General features: G+C 31.9%; 5 protein-coding genes across 8 annotated transcripts; 3 read left to right on the forward strand and 2 right to left on the reverse strand.

The window, feature by feature from the left end:
- The first annotated feature begins 636 nt into the window (after positions 1–636).
- LOC105669110 (sodium channel and clathrin linker 1-like) lies at positions 637–3,652 on the forward strand. The gene is made up of 7 exons (XM_012361884.2): positions 637–1,032; positions 1,116–1,188; positions 1,312–1,795; positions 1,863–2,880; positions 2,981–3,109; positions 3,184–3,345; positions 3,417–3,652. The coding sequence occupies exons 1-7, from the start codon at positions 998–1,000 to the stop codon at positions 3,442–3,444; spliced, it is 1,929 nt and encodes a 642-aa protein (XP_012217307.1). The 5' UTR covers positions 637–997; the 3' UTR covers positions 3,445–3,652.
- On the reverse strand, positions 3,493–4,710 carry lsn (vacuolar-sorting protein SNF8). The gene has a single exon (XM_012361885.2). It carries the CDS (start codon positions 4,355–4,357, stop codon positions 3,602–3,604), a length of 756 nt encoding a protein of 251 aa, XP_012217308.1. The 5' UTR covers positions 4,358–4,710; the 3' UTR covers positions 3,493–3,601.
- Positions 4,711–5,140: 430 nt separating this feature from the next.
- Positions 5,141–8,754, forward strand: LOC105669112 (RAS oncogene family member Rab30). Its single transcript, XM_012361886.2, has 5 exons — positions 5,141–5,607; positions 6,170–6,253; positions 6,336–6,519; positions 6,608–6,759; positions 6,829–8,754. The coding sequence occupies exons 1-5, from the start codon at positions 5,521–5,523 to the stop codon at positions 6,937–6,939; spliced, it is 618 nt and encodes a 205-aa protein (XP_012217309.1). The 5' UTR covers positions 5,141–5,520; the 3' UTR covers positions 6,940–8,754.
- A 96-nt stretch (positions 8,755–8,850) lies between these two features.
- Positions 8,851–14,495, reverse strand: LOC105669102 (dehydrogenase/reductase SDR family member on chromosome X-like). Of its 3 annotated transcripts, none has more exons than XM_012361872.2 (7): positions 14,358–14,495; positions 10,863–11,359; positions 10,044–10,151; positions 9,793–9,966; positions 9,468–9,684; positions 9,170–9,362; positions 8,851–9,084 (listed from the first exon to the last, which is right to left on the reverse strand). In XM_012361872.2, the coding sequence occupies exons 2-7, from the start codon at positions 11,038–11,040 to the stop codon at positions 8,890–8,892; spliced, it is 1,065 nt and encodes a 354-aa protein (XP_012217295.1). In that variant the 5' UTR covers positions 11,041–11,359; positions 14,358–14,495; the 3' UTR covers positions 8,851–8,889. The 3 variants fall into 3 exon arrangements, with proteins under 3 accessions (XP_012217295.1, XP_012217294.1, XP_067215090.1); XM_012361871.2 differs by having other exon boundaries at positions 10,863–11,394; positions 14,358–14,494; XM_067358989.1 differs by lacking the exon at positions 14,358–14,495 and adding an exon at positions 13,515–14,331.
- A 93-nt stretch (positions 14,496–14,588) lies between these two features.
- Kr-h2 (Krueppel homolog 2) lies at positions 14,589–17,094 on the forward strand. Of its 2 annotated transcripts, none has more exons than XM_012361873.2 (6): positions 14,589–14,741; positions 15,268–15,437; positions 15,549–15,730; positions 15,854–15,921; positions 16,047–16,180; positions 16,257–17,094. In XM_012361873.2, exons 2-6 carry the CDS (start codon positions 15,271–15,273, stop codon positions 16,468–16,470), a joined length of 765 nt encoding a protein of 254 aa, XP_012217296.1. In that variant the 5' UTR covers positions 14,589–14,741; positions 15,268–15,270; the 3' UTR covers positions 16,471–17,094. The 2 variants fall into 2 exon arrangements, with proteins under 2 accessions (XP_012217296.1, XP_067215117.1); XM_067359016.1 differs by having other exon boundaries at positions 14,605–14,741; positions 15,271–15,437.
- The last annotated feature ends 16 nt before the right edge of the window (positions 17,095–17,110 follow it).

The raw sequence follows: 17,110 nt of genomic DNA on the forward strand, positions 1-17,110 counted from the left end.
AAAAATCAATTCGCATGTTTTACTTTTATGAAAATCACAATCGCGCACTTGTCATGTCATGATATACGAAACGACATCTTGTCGATTGTTTGAACGACCGAGTGGACTCGGGTTAAGTACGCATGAAACGACAATTATATTTTACCCCATTTGATTTCAACGAATTAAATTTTCAGCATGCTATATTTAATAGAAAATACATTGCGCATTAATTTTTTTACGCAAACGTAAGCATTATTTTTGCATATTTATGATATTAAAATCTGTACTCACTGGAATTGTAACCTATTTTTATTCGTGAAATGTAGCAATCGACAAGACATTATTAATCGCATATACTCGCGTTAAATAATACATTCCTGTAATCGCTTGTGATTTTAATCGGCACTCCTGACAAAAATGTATACTTTTTAAGCATTTCAATACCAGCGAAATACACGAATAATTTTCACAAAACATTTTTACCTTACTTTTCGCGCGAACCGTCATGGCGTGAAGAAAGAGCGGTCGGAATACGGCGCGTATAGTTGTTACTTCGACTTGATTTCGATATATCGATATCTTCTACACTACGCGCGCCATCTGTTTACCGGCAATGTAGAGAAACGAATATGACTATGTAATTTTAGCTATGGAACACAGATAGCAGTACTGAACAGAATTTGTTTGCTTTCTGTCAAAGAATCTCAAATTGTTTATAAATATTATATATTGTACATGCATATTTATTCCTATGAGACATCAGAATAACAATAAAATATAAAATTAATGCTACAATATAGTTAAATGTCTAAATATTTACAACACATTATGAAAAACTGGCATAATGATAAACTGTTATGTCAATTGTGTGTTTATGTTATGGAGGTTATGGATCAATAGAAACGACGCTAATGCGAATAGCGTCGTGTCTGTCTAATATTGAACAAATTGACTGAAAATAATTTATATTAAAATATAATTTAATTGTCTTTTAGAAATTATCGTGTGTAATAAAATGTTTGATTCAGAATACGACGCATTAAAACACGGGTAAGTAAAGGTTAGAAAGTCTTAGGTACATGTATTATATTGTTATTATTAGATAAAAAATAATTACCTCTTCCTTTTATCAGAGACCATTATACTATTCTTCAAGAATATAATGATACTGTCGAAGAACTTAAACGAGAGTTGGAAATTTGCAAAGTAAGTTTCTTTTTTATGACACTTTATTTAATATTAATGTAATATTTTCTTTTTTTAATTGTATGTTGTTTTGAAATACTTTTATGTAATAAATCATTATAGTAGCATGAATACTTTTTACAGACGGAACAAAGTGGCATTCGTTCAGAACTCCAAGCTCTGCATATTGAAAATAAAAACAGCGGTGATGCCGTGCGTGATTACATCTCACGCATCCACTTGGAAGAATGTGGCAATGAAGATGTGCACGATAAAATAGTTACAAATTTGAAAGAGCAAATTGCAGTTTTGCAAATAGAAAAGGATTCAGCAGTTCAACTGTGGCAGGTGTCAATGAAAGCTGTAGATGCCTTGGAACAGGAATTAAGAACTCGTCCGACAGATAATAGAGATGTAAAATTTTACGAAGAGCAATTGAAAGATGTTAGACAATCATATTCAGAAGCTATAAGGGCCTTAGAGGACAAGTTACTTCAGACTAAAGAAAATTTTACAAAACAACAATCTTTATGGATGACAAGTAAGGAGACAATAGAATCTTTAAGACGAGAGAAACAAGAAATGATGAAAAGACTTCAGGAATTTCAAGAAAATATTCAACAAAAAGGTCAGTTATTTATTTAATATTTAATTTAAAATGTGAAGAGTAATGTGACAGTAATTTTATTTAAAAGACAGGAATAGTCAGCAGATGATACAATCCTTGACGGAGGAGTTATCTACTGCAAAGGCAGAGATACAGCGGATAAATTACTTAAAGTCAGACTTGGAAAAGAGACTGAATGAGAACAGAAGAATTGTCAACAATCTTATGGCGAAGAACGGAGAAATGAAATGTAAGATGACCGAAGCTCTTGATCTAGTAGAAACTGCAGTGAAGGAGAAAGATTTCGTGCTTCAGAGAGAAGCACACGTTGCGGAACAAAATGCTAGACTAGAAACTCGATTAGCTTTCATTGCTGAAGAACATGTTGTTAAAAAGCAAGAGGAGATTGTAAAATTAAAAGACGCTCACGAGCACAATGTAAGGAAATATTTATCCGAGATCAAAGAGTTAAAGTCAGAATTGCGAGAGAAGATTGTCCAATTGGATCAATCACAAAGAGAGAACAGATTAGCCGAGGTAGAACTGGAGAAATTACGTCGAGATTCTGAAGATTTATTGGAAAAATCAGCTGTCAAAATGCTAAACTTCGAACAAACGTTAAAACAAGCGGATTCTAAATCTGAAATTTCTGACGAAATGTACAAGAAGCAATATAATTTGGAGATGCAACAATTGCAAGAAAAAATTAATAATCTTGAAGAAAAATTAGCAGTTTCGAATGAAAGGATGAAACAAATTCAACAGCAAAATTCCACGGATATACGAGATCGCATAAAATTAGCCGACGAAAGGACGAAGGATGCGATTGAGCGCTACGTTAATTTAGAGAGTCAATTGATCAAAGCTACAAATGATAAGGAAACTTTGGTGACAGAATTAAAGTCATTGCAGTTGGCTTTCGATCGTCAGATAAATAAGAGAGATTACGAACGGCACTCATTGGAAAACAAGATCCACAAATTAGAAGCAAGTCATCAAAAGACTACTTATGAAACGGAGAATATTTCAGGAATTAATGTATCGCCAGTACATGCTTCTTCTCAACATTACTTGGACAAAATAAACAAACATACTTTGGATATACGGTAAATAATTTATTATTCAACATTTTAATGTATATAGCGTTTATATCTATACATAAAATAAATAACTCGCTTTGGATGTGCTTAAAAATATATTTTTTAGGATTGAAAATATGGACCACAATTGGCAGTCTTTGTTAGCCGAACAATTGAATAAGCAGCAAGAACATTTTGACAAGAAATTGAAAGAAATGACACAACATGTAACAGTTCATCAAAAATTAAGTAGAAAGTAATTAAATTTTATGTTCTCTATAATTTTGCTAATATTAAAATTTGGCTGATTTTGATTAATTCTGTTTTCAGATGGAGAGACGAAGCAAAATCTTTAACAGCACGATTCCAAATCAAATCTAAAGAATTACGTGGAAAAATAACTTTACTACAAAAGGAAAATGCTGAATTGCACAAAACACTTCTAATTTATAGGCAGCCATTTACTCAGTGTAAAACAGATGCTATTCATAGGTTTGTACTATAAAATCTTAAAAATTGAGTTATAAAGACGGCATACTTATAGCTCTTCTTTGTCATTTTAGTTATGTACAAGGATCTGAGACCAGGTGACAACGTCTTATATTAGCCATGAAACATTCGCAACTCAGATGCTGTAAATATTACAGAATATTTGATTTTATTTACCAAAGAGATACAAATCTTAAGAAGCAACGATTCTTTGTTTAAAATATTTTCTACATATGTGACAACAATATCGATACAGAGCTTATTCTTTGGAAACGATGCAAGCTGTGAATAAACTGGGAAACCAATATAACGTCTCGTCTTCTCCCTGCCCGTCCAACCAAGCCAGACCTTCCTTCATCATGTGATCCAGAGCCTTCTGCGCTCTATCCTCCTCCCATCTTAATTCTTTGCACAAAATGGATTTGGAGACGTAAGCATTTGCGGACAAACTAGCCTGACGTAGTACAGCGGTATGATCCATGCTGAGTTCACCAGGTATCGACTGCACCAAGTGTCTTCCTCTGCCGATGGGAACCACAGAGAAGCCATTTCCAAATATTTTCAGCTTCTTCGCAGCAGCTAATAGATCTTCGTTGGTGATCTCTTGATGCTCCTTTCTGCGTCCTCTGGCTTGGATCAAGCGTGTTCTCAGTTCGTCCAGCGATATCAGGCCACCATTCTTGTAATTGGTTGCCATACAGACCTCCACGATCTGAACGGCGAGCTCGTAATAAAAGTCACCGATACCCAGTACCGACCAGAATCCTTTGCCAGACGCCAGTGGATCCACGCCTATTGAGGCGCACATCTCTGTAAACTGACGACGGAAACGCGCGTTCTTCTTAATTTCGTTCTTGTGCTTGGATGCGAATTCCTCCAAATTTACGCGAAACGTCTCCATGTGTTTCGTCATCTGCTCAAATTGGTTCTCCTGGATCTCTGTGCCCTTGTCCCGGTACTTCTCCTGCTCCAATTTCTGCTTGTGTATTGCACCCACTCCGGCCTTTCGTCGCATTTTTCTCAAACGTTCGCTGATTGTTCAGTTTAAATTAAATTTCTCGCGATTCTGTCAACATTAATTCAATTCCGACGCACAAACCAGCTTTGTTATTCTTCGAGTTTTGACAGCTCAGTTAACCTTGACAGTGCTTGACAGTTAAAAATGCGCTCCTGACATATGTCAAACTTATATCAAAGTTACTCCAAGATTATGTTAAGAATTCAAAGTTCCGTAGAAAAGTTCTGGCTTACAAAATATTTGAAAAAAATAGATACTTGTTATAAAATAACTTGTGTCGAGGAGCAGACGTCTGTTTAGAACAGATTATATTGAAAGTTTTACCAATAGTAACAAAAATTACAGACTTGACACGAGAATCGCATAGACGAGGTCAGATGGCGACTCTTTCATATGCTAGTTGCGACAAAAACATTACATGATTTTAGATAAGAAAAAGTTTTTTCTAGTTTGCTAAACCGTAGACTGTGTGTAGAATATTTAACAGAAATATTTAATTGTCCTGAACGGACAATTGCAGAAAATTCAATAATAATTATGTACAACGATTAAAATAAATTTCGAAAAGTTGATCAGAAATATGTTGATTTGACAATTTCTCTTGAAACACTTCTAAATCTTTTTTTTCTAAAAATCTATTATCTTTTATGACGGAAAACATCACACATTGGACATTTTTACAAACTATAACACTTTAAAAAATATCAAGCTTCGTATGTGAGAAATGTAAGGGCAGCGAAATGAAACAAGCAGACAATGATGAAACTAGATGGACTTTCGCGCCGTGCGCGCGCGCGCGCGCGTATTCTCGTCGCGTCCAAGGGAAACGAGGAAGCCTCAGTGAGAATCGTGTGTCAGTGAGAATCGTACACGGTGACGATGCCGAGGTAGTCCCGTTGATCGTCGCCGTTTTCTCTCGGCTCCCCTCTTCCTTTGGCCGCGAAACCGTAAAGGAGAACACGTTGCGACAATACGCGTCGCGTGCGTTCGATATTCGCGCGGTCTGTCACCCGCCGTCAAGGTGAACGCCTGCGGAACGTCCGCGGTGCCGCGGCGAGGCCTCCTTCTTTCACCCGATGTGTCGTCCTCGTTGAGGTGAAGGCACGCGAGCGCGTTTGTCGCGGACCTTGCTTCCTGGTGCTGGATACAGGGCCGTGAAGATGGAGGACTACAAGTTTCTCTTCAAGGTCGTGCTCGTGGGGAACGCCGGCGTGGGCAAGACCTGTCTAGTGCGACGATTCACTCAGGTGCGTCAAATGACATATCTCCCTCTCAGGTGACACTTCAATTATAGTTGTTAAAAGAGGATTCAGGGGGGAAAAAAAGAAAACAGCTCGTTCGTCTATCTCTTCGATCGTGACGAGCGAGATGCTTTCGCGAGCTCCTGCACGCCGAGCTCACGCACGGCTGCATTTCCCGGAAAGTTCATTATTTATGCATTGTGAGGATGATGTCATCTACATATATACGCTAAGCAAATAACACTTTGAAGTATTCTTTCTATTTGCTCTTCTCATACTGCAGTTTTTGACTTTTTAACTTACTTCAAATTTACATGTTAAAGTAATAATTAATATTATTCTTTTTCTTTGAAAACTTTTTCAAATTAACTTGTATAATTAACTGTGAGTCATTTCTTATAATAAAAAGCGTTTTCTAAAAGAATGATATTTTTATATACCAAAATGTGAAACAATAATAGCTTACAAATTACACACGTGTATTTTTACAAACTACAATTAAAAACAATACTTGACAGAGATAATCAGAATTATATATTTATTTTATTGAATTTCTTGGAATTTACAGGGTTTATTTCCACCTGGACAAGGTGCGACAATTGGAGTTGATTTTATGATTAAGACTGTTGAAGTAGAAAATGAAAAAGTCAAGGTATATAGTTTAAGTGTGATATTTTATGCAACATATTATAATAAACGTACCTATATCTAATTTGTTGTGTTCTCTTTTCTAGTTGCAAATTTGGGACACTGCGGGTCAGGAAAGATTTCGTTCCATTACTCAGAGTTATTATAGATCAGCGCACGCATTGATATTAGTTTATGATATTTCTTGTCAACCAACATTTGACTGTTTGCCAGATTGGTTAAGAGAAATTGAGGAGTATGCGAGTAATAAAGTTCTTAGGATATTAGTAGGTGAGTGACAAGACATAAAATGATAAGAAGAAAACTTTTTGTATATAAGAATTGCACTATTTTCTAATTATATATTGTTGAATATTAGGAAATAAAATTGATCGTGAAGATAGAGAAATACCAACACATGTAGGAGAAGATTTTGCACAAAGACACGGAATGTACTTTTTAGAAACGTCTGCCAAAGAGGCTGAGAATGTAGAGAGATTATTTATGGAGATAGCAGCTGAACTTATGGAGGTAAGTAAGCATGTTTCATTTGAGATTACATCGTTTAGAAGACTTTTCAGTAATTCCATATTATTTTAGCAAGCACGTAGTAAGGAATTACCTCGATATGAAACGAATACAACTTCAATAAATGGTAAAACGACATCAATCGGTGATAGTAGTAATTGCGGTTGTAGCAGACTTTCTTAAGAAATTTTTTCATGTAACATTAAGCATTTTAGTAAGGTATTTTTAGTTTTATATATACACATATATATATATATATGAAACGAAAATTATACCTTTTTTTTATAAACATGGTGATTGAATATCAAGCGTATCAATATTTGATAATTCAGGAAAATATCTAATACAGTGTACATCTTTGATACAGTGTTATTGTTTAGTGTTATGATATTATATGCTACGTTGCTTTATGCTATGTTGTAAGATATAGTTAATATTTAAAACACAGGGGGACAAGAATTTAAATATATTATTAAGCACTAGCTTATAGGACAAAATTTTTTATAGATATACAATATTATAGCGCGCAATTTTTGTGCCCTATTATTTTCAAATCTTATTTAATTGAAGCAATACTGCTTAATGTTAAATTGCTTAATTCTACATACAACAGCATTTGATATAACTAGTATTTTTTTGGTTACTTTAAAAGTACAAATAGTTATTATTACAATAGATTTGCTAACTTGTCTAAATCTTATTGATAATAAGATTTTTACAACACGTTACAAGCCTACAATGTATAAAGTTATTTCTAATGTGCAATATTTATGTGTTTATCATGCTATTTTGAAGAAAGCAGCTCACTATATGCTCATAACAGCATGTTAAAATTAAAGCATAGATGACATCGTAACTCTATAAAGTACAATAATCAACGAGAAGCATTTTTTATTTTAATAGATTATTTGTTACAATAATAATTTAGAAAAAGTATAGTGCAGAATTATAGATGATATTATTGTACAATATTCACTAGCATTTATATGATTTTTGTTACTTTATATTAAGTATAATATTATAAACAGTGGTTGATCATTAATTATTACATATTTATATCTTGTGTAATATGTTAAAACGCGAAAATTGTTTCTTATTTACGTTTCCATAGATTAAGATTTCTATTGTACTGCTAGTACTGTACTAGTATTTTGGCACATTGCTCTAGTCTTCACACTTTTATATTTTATATACAGCAATATACATAACTGTTAAACAATATGTATATTGTTATAAATTGTAGCACAGAAACTTTTTACCTAACTTTTACAATGTTCTGCAGCTTATTAGTTTCGATTATTGTGTAAATTTTTTCTTTACTACCAATTTGTGCAATTTTAGTAACAAATCTTCATCTTTTTTACAGCAAAGGTTAAATTAAGGAATGTAAAATTGCAATACATTCCTAATTTTTATTATTTTATTAATATTTATTCAAATTTGTCTTCTATTGGGTTCTGCAATTTAAAAAAAATATATAAAGATATATGTATGCCAATTTACATAAAATTAAATAGATTTTACTTCTATTAACGTTTACAATTTTTTTAAATTTTTAGTTGAAACTACACAAACTGTTGTGTTTGTAATTAATCCAAAGATTTTATGTAATGACATTTTATTATAATTACATAATGTATTGTTGCAATAAGTTACTAACAGTGCATAATATAAATCGTAGCTTATAATAAAATTTATATTGATGGAAACATATCAATTTTCTTTGTAATTGAAATACGAAACAATATTATGTTAAACTTGACACAATGAAAAAAACTGTATAAATTCAATGTAAGTTATCTCATGCGAAATGCATTTCTTTAAATAACAATAGCAGCGATATTCTGAATGCTATTTTTTACCTCATATGATAGCAGATTATCGAAAATATTTGCATGTTTTGTGTATATCTGTATTTGATACAATGCAAATGTTCGCTTTATCATGTAAAATAAACATTTTAAATTAGAGTGAATATATACATGAGATGATACATGATGAGATGAGTGGATATATACATAGAGTGGATATATAATTTCTAGACATAAAAAAAAAAGTTAGTTTTTTTAGTACATAAATTTAATAAAATATAAATTTGATATATTTAACAATCGTAAATAATTCATTTGACAATTATAAATATTGGAAAAAATCATGTAACTTTACTTGTTTCAAAGATAATTCAAACAATTGTTTTTGTATATTTTTCTGCAGTGCCCATGCAGCGTTGGGATATTCCTTACAATTGCTAATATAAATGCCACCTTTATTTTCAATGTCTTTGTTCAGTGCGGCATATAGTATCGGAATAGCTCCTTCGTCAGGTGTCTGTAAAACATACAGTTGTATGCAAATTAATCGATAATAATCATTGATAATAATGAAAAGAAATTTTAATATAATGCATTTTTACCTTCGCCAACGACATAACCCACGAGCCTCTTAAGTAAGTATGGTTGAATAGTTCTGTGTTTACCACACCAGGATGTACGGAAAATGTTTCCACATTCAATGCTCTGTCCTTCAAAAATTGTTGTAACGCTACCGTAAATATCACCTGTGCTAATTTACTTTGTGTGTATGCCGTAATAGTAAAATATGTTCCCCTAGTGAAACATATAAAATATTTATATCCGAAAAAAGATCACACCCGCAGCAAATAATGAATAAATCAATATTTGGGACTAGATATGTTTTTTACGTATGATTACTTGTAACAACTATTGATATCATCAAAGTTTATGACTCCCATATATTGAACGCATGAAGTGACATTAATAATCCTACTGGACTCGCCAGATCGCCCGCCAGCCTTTAATAATGGCAGAAGAAGAGACGTCAGTAAAAAATGTGACAAATAATTTACTGCCCATTGCTCTTCAAAACCATCTTCTGTTTCTTTATACGTAGGAACAAGCATAACACCAGCTAAAAGTAGTGATATTTAACAAATTTCTCTTCTACATTTGTGTAAAGAAATTACGTTTTTTTTTTTTCAGTCGTGCATGCATCCATGTATTGGGCGATTTAACATACCATTGTTGATTAATATATGAATTTTGCTATAATCTTTTTTTATCTGCTCCGCGAATTCTCTTACTGAGCCAAGAGAAGAATTATCGAGCTTGTAGACCTTTGGCCGTCCGCTAATTACACCGGACTTTCTAATTTGAAGGATAAGTTGTTCACCCGCGCTAACTGTCCTACAAGCTAATCACATTTCCAAATATTAGCATATAAAAATGTGGTAATACCACAACTCGATAATAATCAAATAAACAATTCACCGAGTATAACGTTCATATCGCACTGTAGTAGTTTCTTGACTATTCGCGCTCCTATGCCTCTAGAACCACCGGTTATAATCGCGGTTTTTTCTGGCATCAAAGGTAAATCTGAAAAAGGATGGCAGAATTTTGTCAATACAAACGAAATATTGCTGTGTACAAATTGTAAAAAAAAAATATTTTTATATTCTACAATAACTCATATAATTATAATACGATTTTTTATGATTTTTAGATATTTTTATCTCTACAATTTAAATATCACTCCCGGAGTATAGCCGAGAGCACAAGCTTTTACATAAAGCATAACGCATAAGCATAAGGAAATTGATTGGTCTATATATAAGCATAAGCAAATGCATAAGGAAATGGACCAATCAATTTCCTTATGCTTATGCGTTATGCTTTATGCAAAAGTCTGTGCTCCGGCCTTATCTTAAGTCATAAAGTAAAGAGAAATGTATATTGTAAGGGATCAAATCTTTTAAAAAGTTTTTACTTTTTGACCTTTCCTTATGACCTCTCACACATACGTGTGAGATTTAATTCAGTTTTCATCAATTGCAACAATCACAGAATCATATATCGAATAATCTTATCAACAGTTGTCAAACAATAGTTAAAGTCTTACATCTTTCGAGAATAATATTGTTTTGCTATTGTAATTGACGAAAAATTTTTCTTAGAATGACGAACATAATAATTTTGAAAACTTACAATTGCACTGTCACTGTTTTATTTCGATACGTTTATAATTGTTTTTTTAATGATGCACGTCAAAATTTGAAAGATAAATGTATGTTACTCTGTTTTACTTACCCAACTTATTATATCTGGCGTTGACCACATCGTGAAACCAAAATCTCACTCCGAAGTAATTAAGTTTTATTTGTTGCAATATAATGGTGCCGTATGCATAGCAGGTATTGAAAGGAAAAAAATACGCAATGCTGCCGAGCATGAAAGGAATACAAACCGCGGCCATTTCAAGTAACATTTTCTATGACGAAGTTAAATGTTAATAAATTGTATAGTAACGTTATAATATAGTATCTCGTTTGATTGTAATCCAAGATATCTGTTGTAAGATCCGTGCGTTTTGTCGTTGCAAAGCCAATTGATCCTCTTCTTCAGTCAGGTACACTTATTCTACATACGTACTTTCCAACGGCATCAACCGTTATACACGAAGTTGCTCGGGTATAAGCTATATGTATGTGGAGAAAGATGTTTTTCAATAAGGACAGAACGTACTCGATTTCCCTTCTACTCGTCGTATTCTTCAGGTGGGGAGTCGTCGATTGCGTATCAGAATCCTTGAAAATTTAAGTGAGTATATAAAAAAATGCATCTGTAAAGTAAGAGATATTTATTTTAATTTTTTTTCTACATTTAATCACATCTCTTTGGTGCCAAATGTAATATGATATAGGATCCTGAAAATAAAGATGAAAAATACTCTGAGAAAATAAATATTAATAAAGAAGTATAAAAAACGCCATTCGTCAATTCATTTACGTATATAAATTTATTTTAAAGTTTCCTGACTAATTATTTTCACACAATTAAAGGAAAAATATTGAATTATATTTTATGTAAAAATATTCAAAATATTCAATTATATTTTTACTTTAAGGCACATAAAAGATAAGTTAAAATCATAAGATTTTAAATGTGTTAAAATGTTTTTATATATATATTTTATCTGTTTTTATATATTTAAAATCATAAGATTTTAAATGTGTTAAAATGTTTTTATATATATGTTTTTATATATATATTTTATCGTCGAAAAATTTGAAAAATGTAAAAAAACGGAGATTCAAAAAATGTCTTTATCTATAAACAATTCATTATATTACATATCACACACATTTATCATCAAATAAATCACAGTAAATTATATTTTTGATTATTCAAATAAAAATGCATTCAACAAAACAAAATATACGTATGCAACTTGACAAAAAATGTAATCAACGCAAAAATCATGACTTTATTTATAACTATGACCTAAGAGCACACAAATATTCATGATTATTCCTTAAAAGATAAAACTTTTTCTTATTCAGATATATATATATATATATATAAAAATGGAATATTTGAAATTTTAATATATTCATGTATGTAAATATTTGATCTGCATGTGTATGAATAATTATTATTAATATGTAATATATTTTACTAATACATTTATAAAGAAACCTTAAAAAATATCATTTAGTATTAATAATTGTGCATAAAAATTCGACATAATTTATACGGAAATAAAATCAAATGTTGCATATGATTAAAATTTGCATAACAATTCATCATTTCATATCGCGTGATTTATTATCGAGAAAGTGCTATCTCTTAAAGTAAAAAATTGCTTGTATAATATAATAAAGTCGTATCTACAATATGCTTTTTGATTTTTGTTTTTTGTCTTTTATGTAAAGGCATGTTTCTTCGGAAATTCAGAAAGGAAAAATTGTAAATCACGGTGTTTCTCGACTCCATGCAATAAACACAAAAAAAGCAAAAATACGAAAAGTAAAGAGCAAGAAACGATACACAAGAAGCATATTGTAGATCAGGCCTTAATCTGTAATGCAAAAGTTCTCACTTGGGTATTCAAAGAAACTATCCTAAATAAAAAATCCATCACATACGTAGCAATCTATATACTTTTTCGTATCGATACATAAAAGTATTTTTCTGACACTTGACACGTTTTTTTGCTTGACAATTTTTTTATTGTGTAATTACAATTTGAAATATATCAAATGGTTAACGAGATATGGTGGCAACTAAACGACTGATATAATTAATAGCTGTGCCTGGCGCATGTGAGCATAACCATTTTTAATGTCAGTAAATTCTATATGAATAAGTAAATCTTTCGTGTGACAATAGCGACCTTTCGAATAACAAGTTTTGGACGAATTTCTGGAAAATTTACATACAGGATTTACGTATAGGATGTGAATAAAAATACCTGACCATTGATTGTGAGTAATGACTAGCGATAAAATAACCAATCCGTAATATGTTAAAAGTTTAGTTTCAGATATCAAAGAATATAGAAAAGAAAGATACTTATATAGAAACAAAAAGTAATTTTCATATAAAAACGAAAACTGGTTTTCATATAAAAACAAAACCCAAGTAGCACATGTTCGTTTCAGAAACGTTTTATAACGGTTCTTAAAAACGTTTCTCGTTGGTTAAAATATCAATCCGAAAAACGGTAAGAAATACGGTATTTTTTCGACAAAAAACGTTTAAGAAACGATTAAGAGAAAAAATACATCTTTTTTCTCACGGAATTAATAAAATAATACATTCATAAATACAGGATTCAAAATGACCTGATGTCTTTGCAATGCCATATTCTTGAGCGAATTCTGAGATGATTTTTCCTTTTACAAAATTTTGTCCGAAGCTTAGTTTTCGAGTTATAATTGAAAATAGTTTGTTACTTACGAGTCCGATACAACGAACAGACAGGGACGAGAATGTGTCATGAGACGATAGTAAACACTTGACAGTCTCATTATACGTTGCGCGTCCCTGCCTGCCCGTTGTACCGAACTCGTAAGTTGCTATCTATTTTCAATTATAACTCGAAAACTAAGCTTCGGACAAAATTTTGTAAAAGGAAAAATCGTCTCAGAATTCGCTCAAGAATATGGCATTGCAAGGACATCAGGTTATTTTGAATCACCCTGTACATGAATGTATTATTGTGTGTATATATATACACACACACATACAGGATGTTCCATTTTAACTTAGACAACGTAATATCTTAAAAACAATGCAATGTTATAAAAAACAAAATGTTTCAAAAAATGTTTCTTGATGCTTGATGGTTAAAAAATATTAGATACATACAGGAATACAAAACGAGCATGTGCTACCTGGGAAACTATTATATACTTGATCTCCAATTTTCTTTCCAATTTTTAATACCTATAAATTTTTAATACCTATAATTAAATTTGAAATTAGTAAAGTAATAATTTTTAAATTAATTCTTTTTAGATTTGTTATTTTATTGCAATTGTTGAAATGTTTTTATTATATTTTTGTAAAATGCAATAATAATTTTGTAAAATTGTAATTTAGTAGTTGTCATCCGTAGATTGTAGAAATATACAATATTAACGCGTTGTAAAAACGATATACGATACAGTACGAATATAATACAGATTTAGTGAATAGATGAGACCTTTGACGGTATAAACTAGGTTATTGTAAGCAAACCGATTGTACATTTTTATATATATCGGACGGTAATAGAAAATAGTAATCATCTTTAATTACCTTCAAGGCCTTGGAAATCTTTAGCCACAAAAATTGATTTAAGTTTGACAGTTTTACGTTCGTAATGACACATTTTCTACGCAATCATAAACATATCCGGCGTCCAATGCAAAACTATAGAATACAGAGTAATGCTTTTTATTCTGAAATTCTGAATATTGACTCGAGATGGAGCGACAACGACGATCTTACGCGACATCTACATGCGAAATTCGTAATTGCAAAAATGAGATTCAGCCAATGTTGCAAGGCCTTCGAGTCCTTAGTTCGTTAGACACGTAGATGATCGGAATAGGTGGATTTACAACGATTGTTTACTGGTGTTACTGACGTGTAAAACTGCTGCGGAGTATTTTGTACGTCGTCGTGCAGAACTAATAAAACGTAAGTGAATCAACGGCCAATTAATATAGCAATTCGATTCGTTCAATTACCATCCAGCTTGATGGTTCGCGGTGTAATTGAGGTAACGATGTAATTCAGAGTAATCGTACAACCTGTGTATTGTTATATGCTTAATGATCGCTATATGCAAAAAATGTGCTTACGCACGTCGCTTCGTCGGTATTAGAACGATTGAACTGACGTAACGTCTTTTTTTTCCTAATTTTCGATGCAAGAATTGTCTTCAGATTTTTTCAGCCGAAAAAAAAGTAACTTTCCCACAGAAAGTGGCCACTTTCACTTGAGAAACGCGTGATGATGTAATTACCGATATACTGTATTTCTTATTCTGAAATTTTGCGCAGTATTCATTCGCATATTTGCATATAAGTTATGCTAATTTCTGAGATTCTGTAGGTGTTGGTTTACTATAAAAAAGTGGAACTACCAGTTGTAGCAAAGCACAAAAAATAGTATAATAATTACTTTATCACAAATATAAGAAAAAAATTTATATTAATTACAGAAGATGGTGGACAGTGCATGCAATGGATCTAGCGACTCGTCGCCACAGGTGGAGAAGGGGTGGCCAGCCTTGAAACAACATATTACTGAAAATAAGGTCAAGTTTGGATTGTGGATGACAAGACTCTTTACTATCATATTTACCATCGGTTATATCATCCCTATATTTGGGTAAGTTTTTCTTGTTTAGAAATAATATCTTGTTTAGAATGTTTTCTTGTATTAGAATAATGTCTGTATTTATGAAATAATTGATTTTTCTCATTATTTTTATTTTTTTAGTAACCCTTACAACATATATTATAAGGTATTGATGAACAATGCAGCGACTAGTGCATTACGTCTTCACCAAAGAATACCGCGTGTTCAGCTCACTAGACAATTTCTAGAGTCGTTATTGTTGGAAGACTCGTGTCATTACTTGCTTTATTCCATGATCTTTTTGTATGCGGCACCAGTAACATGTATCCTTTTCATATTTAATTTGTATAAGTTTTTAAATGACCTATTTATTAAGTAGCTCATACTTTAATAATGAAAGTCAAATAAGAATGAGATAAATTATGTTGTCCTGAATTGAGATATAGTGGTTCTTACACCAGTTTTTCTTTTTGCTCTGATGCACTTGGCAAGTTATTCTCTGACGTTACTAGACGTGAGTAAACAAAAAATTAATTGCATGCTTTATTCTTACGAGCAAAATTATATGTTACATTGTGTAATTACATCTGTTGCGTAGTCATTACAAGATACTAAGTTCGACTTATAATTTATGCATAGTGCATAGGACAAAATAGATGGTGGGGCGCTCGTCTCTTGATATCGCTGGTAGAGTTTCAGTCACGGAATATTCTACGTCTTTGCGCTCTATCGGAGATTATTATCTTGCCATTTACGGTTCTTCTGGTATTCACGTATGTAGTATACATAAATGTACTTATCCCGCGCAATTCCAATTAAATATTGTACTGAATATTAATCTTTTTGCAGGGGACGCGCCGGTTTGCTGACACCTTTTATTTATTATCAATTTTTAAAATTGCGTCTTGCGTCGCAGAGAAATCCATTTACACGCAATGTATTCTACGAGCTTAGAAACGGATTGAGTTCGGTATCGAAGAAACCAGCAGTGCCGGATATCGTCCGAAGGATGATCGACGGGTTGCTCTCTCTTACTCAACAAATGGCACCAGTGCGCCAATAATACCTATGATATTCGATTTGAATTCTTTCTCATAGTCTCAAGACAGATCTCCTAGGGTTCTAGGGTCCACTCAGCGATACTTCATGAATTAGTGTTAGCGCGAGAGTGCCGACATCAAAATCCATACCTGAGTGTATAATAATTTGAAGTATTTGTGGAAAAAAAGCATGAACGGTTTCTTATATTAATAATTACACTAATTTGTAATTGAATGTTAAGTAAGAATGTGAGGATATATATATATATATTTTGTGCTAATTATTATATAATATAAATTACTGGTTAAAGGATGACACAACTCAGTTAATAAGTTTAATTGTTATACGTTCTTATCTTTCGAGTTAAGTTTAAGACAAATGTAACTGTACACAAATATTAACATAGTTTTAAATGTAATACAATTTTAAATCATGGATTTGTAACAAATAATAGTACATATTGGAATTCATGTTATGTTGGTTAATTTTTTTTCTTTGGTTTATTTCATATGGTTTTGTGTAATATTACGGTGTAATAATACTTAGCATTTAAGTATATTTGCGAATCTGGAAATGGTTGTCTGGCCATCTGTTTCGAATAAGCTTAATTTAAAAAATATATATACATATATATTTGTTTTGTCAATTGTTAATCTTTTAAT

Source organism: Linepithema humile, chromosome 1 (assembly GCF_040581485.1).
Source record: "Linepithema humile isolate Giens D197 chromosome 1, Lhum_UNIL_v1.0, whole genome shotgun sequence".
In the NCBI taxonomy this organism is placed as follows: domain Eukaryota; kingdom Metazoa; phylum Arthropoda; class Insecta; order Hymenoptera; family Formicidae; genus Linepithema; species Linepithema humile.

Coding starts and splice junctions, on each gene's coding strand:
- LOC105669110 (XM_012361884.2), top strand. CDS start 998: ATGTTTGATTCAGAATACGACGCATTAAAACACGG. Junction 1,796..1,862: donor AGAAAATATTCAACAAAAAG/GTCAGTTATTTA, acceptor TTTATTTAAAAG/ACAGGAATAGTCAGCAGATG. Junction 3,110..3,183: donor CATCAAAAATTAAGTAGAAA/GTAATTAAATTT, acceptor TTCTGTTTTCAG/ATGGAGAGACGAAGCAAAAT.
- lsn (XM_012361885.2), bottom strand. CDS start 4,357: ATGCGACGAAAGGCCGGAGTGGGTGCAATACACAAGCAGAAATTGGAG.
- LOC105669112 (XM_012361886.2), top strand. CDS start 5,521: ATGGAGGACTACAAGTTTCTCTTCAAGGTCGTGCTCGTGGGGAACGCC. Junction 6,254..6,335: donor TAGAAAATGAAAAAGTCAAG/GTATATAGTTTA, acceptor TCTCTTTTCTAG/TTGCAAATTTGGGACACTGC. Junction 6,760..6,828: donor TAGCAGCTGAACTTATGGAG/GTAAGTAAGCAT, acceptor ATATTATTTTAG/CAAGCACGTAGTAAGGAATT.
- LOC105669102 (XM_012361872.2), bottom strand. CDS start 11,040: ATGTTACTTGAAATGGCCGCGGTTTGTATTCCTTTCATGCTCGGCAGC. Junction 9,363..9,467: donor GATATCAATAGTTGTTACAA/GTAATCATACGT, acceptor ATGTTTCACTAG/GGGAACATATTTTACTATTA. Junction 9,085..9,169: donor GGGTTATGTCGTTGGCGAAG/GTAAAAATGCAT, acceptor TATGTTTTACAG/ACACCTGACGAAGGAGCTAT.
- Kr-h2 (XM_012361873.2), top strand. CDS start 15,271: ATGGTGGACAGTGCATGCAATGGATCTAGCGACTCGTCGCCACAGGTG. Junction 15,438..15,548: donor TATATCATCCCTATATTTGG/GTAAGTTTTTCT, acceptor TTATTTTTTTAG/TAACCCTTACAACATATATT. Junction 16,181..16,256: donor ACGGTTCTTCTGGTATTCAC/GTATGTAGTATA, acceptor ATCTTTTTGCAG/GGGACGCGCCGGTTTGCTGA.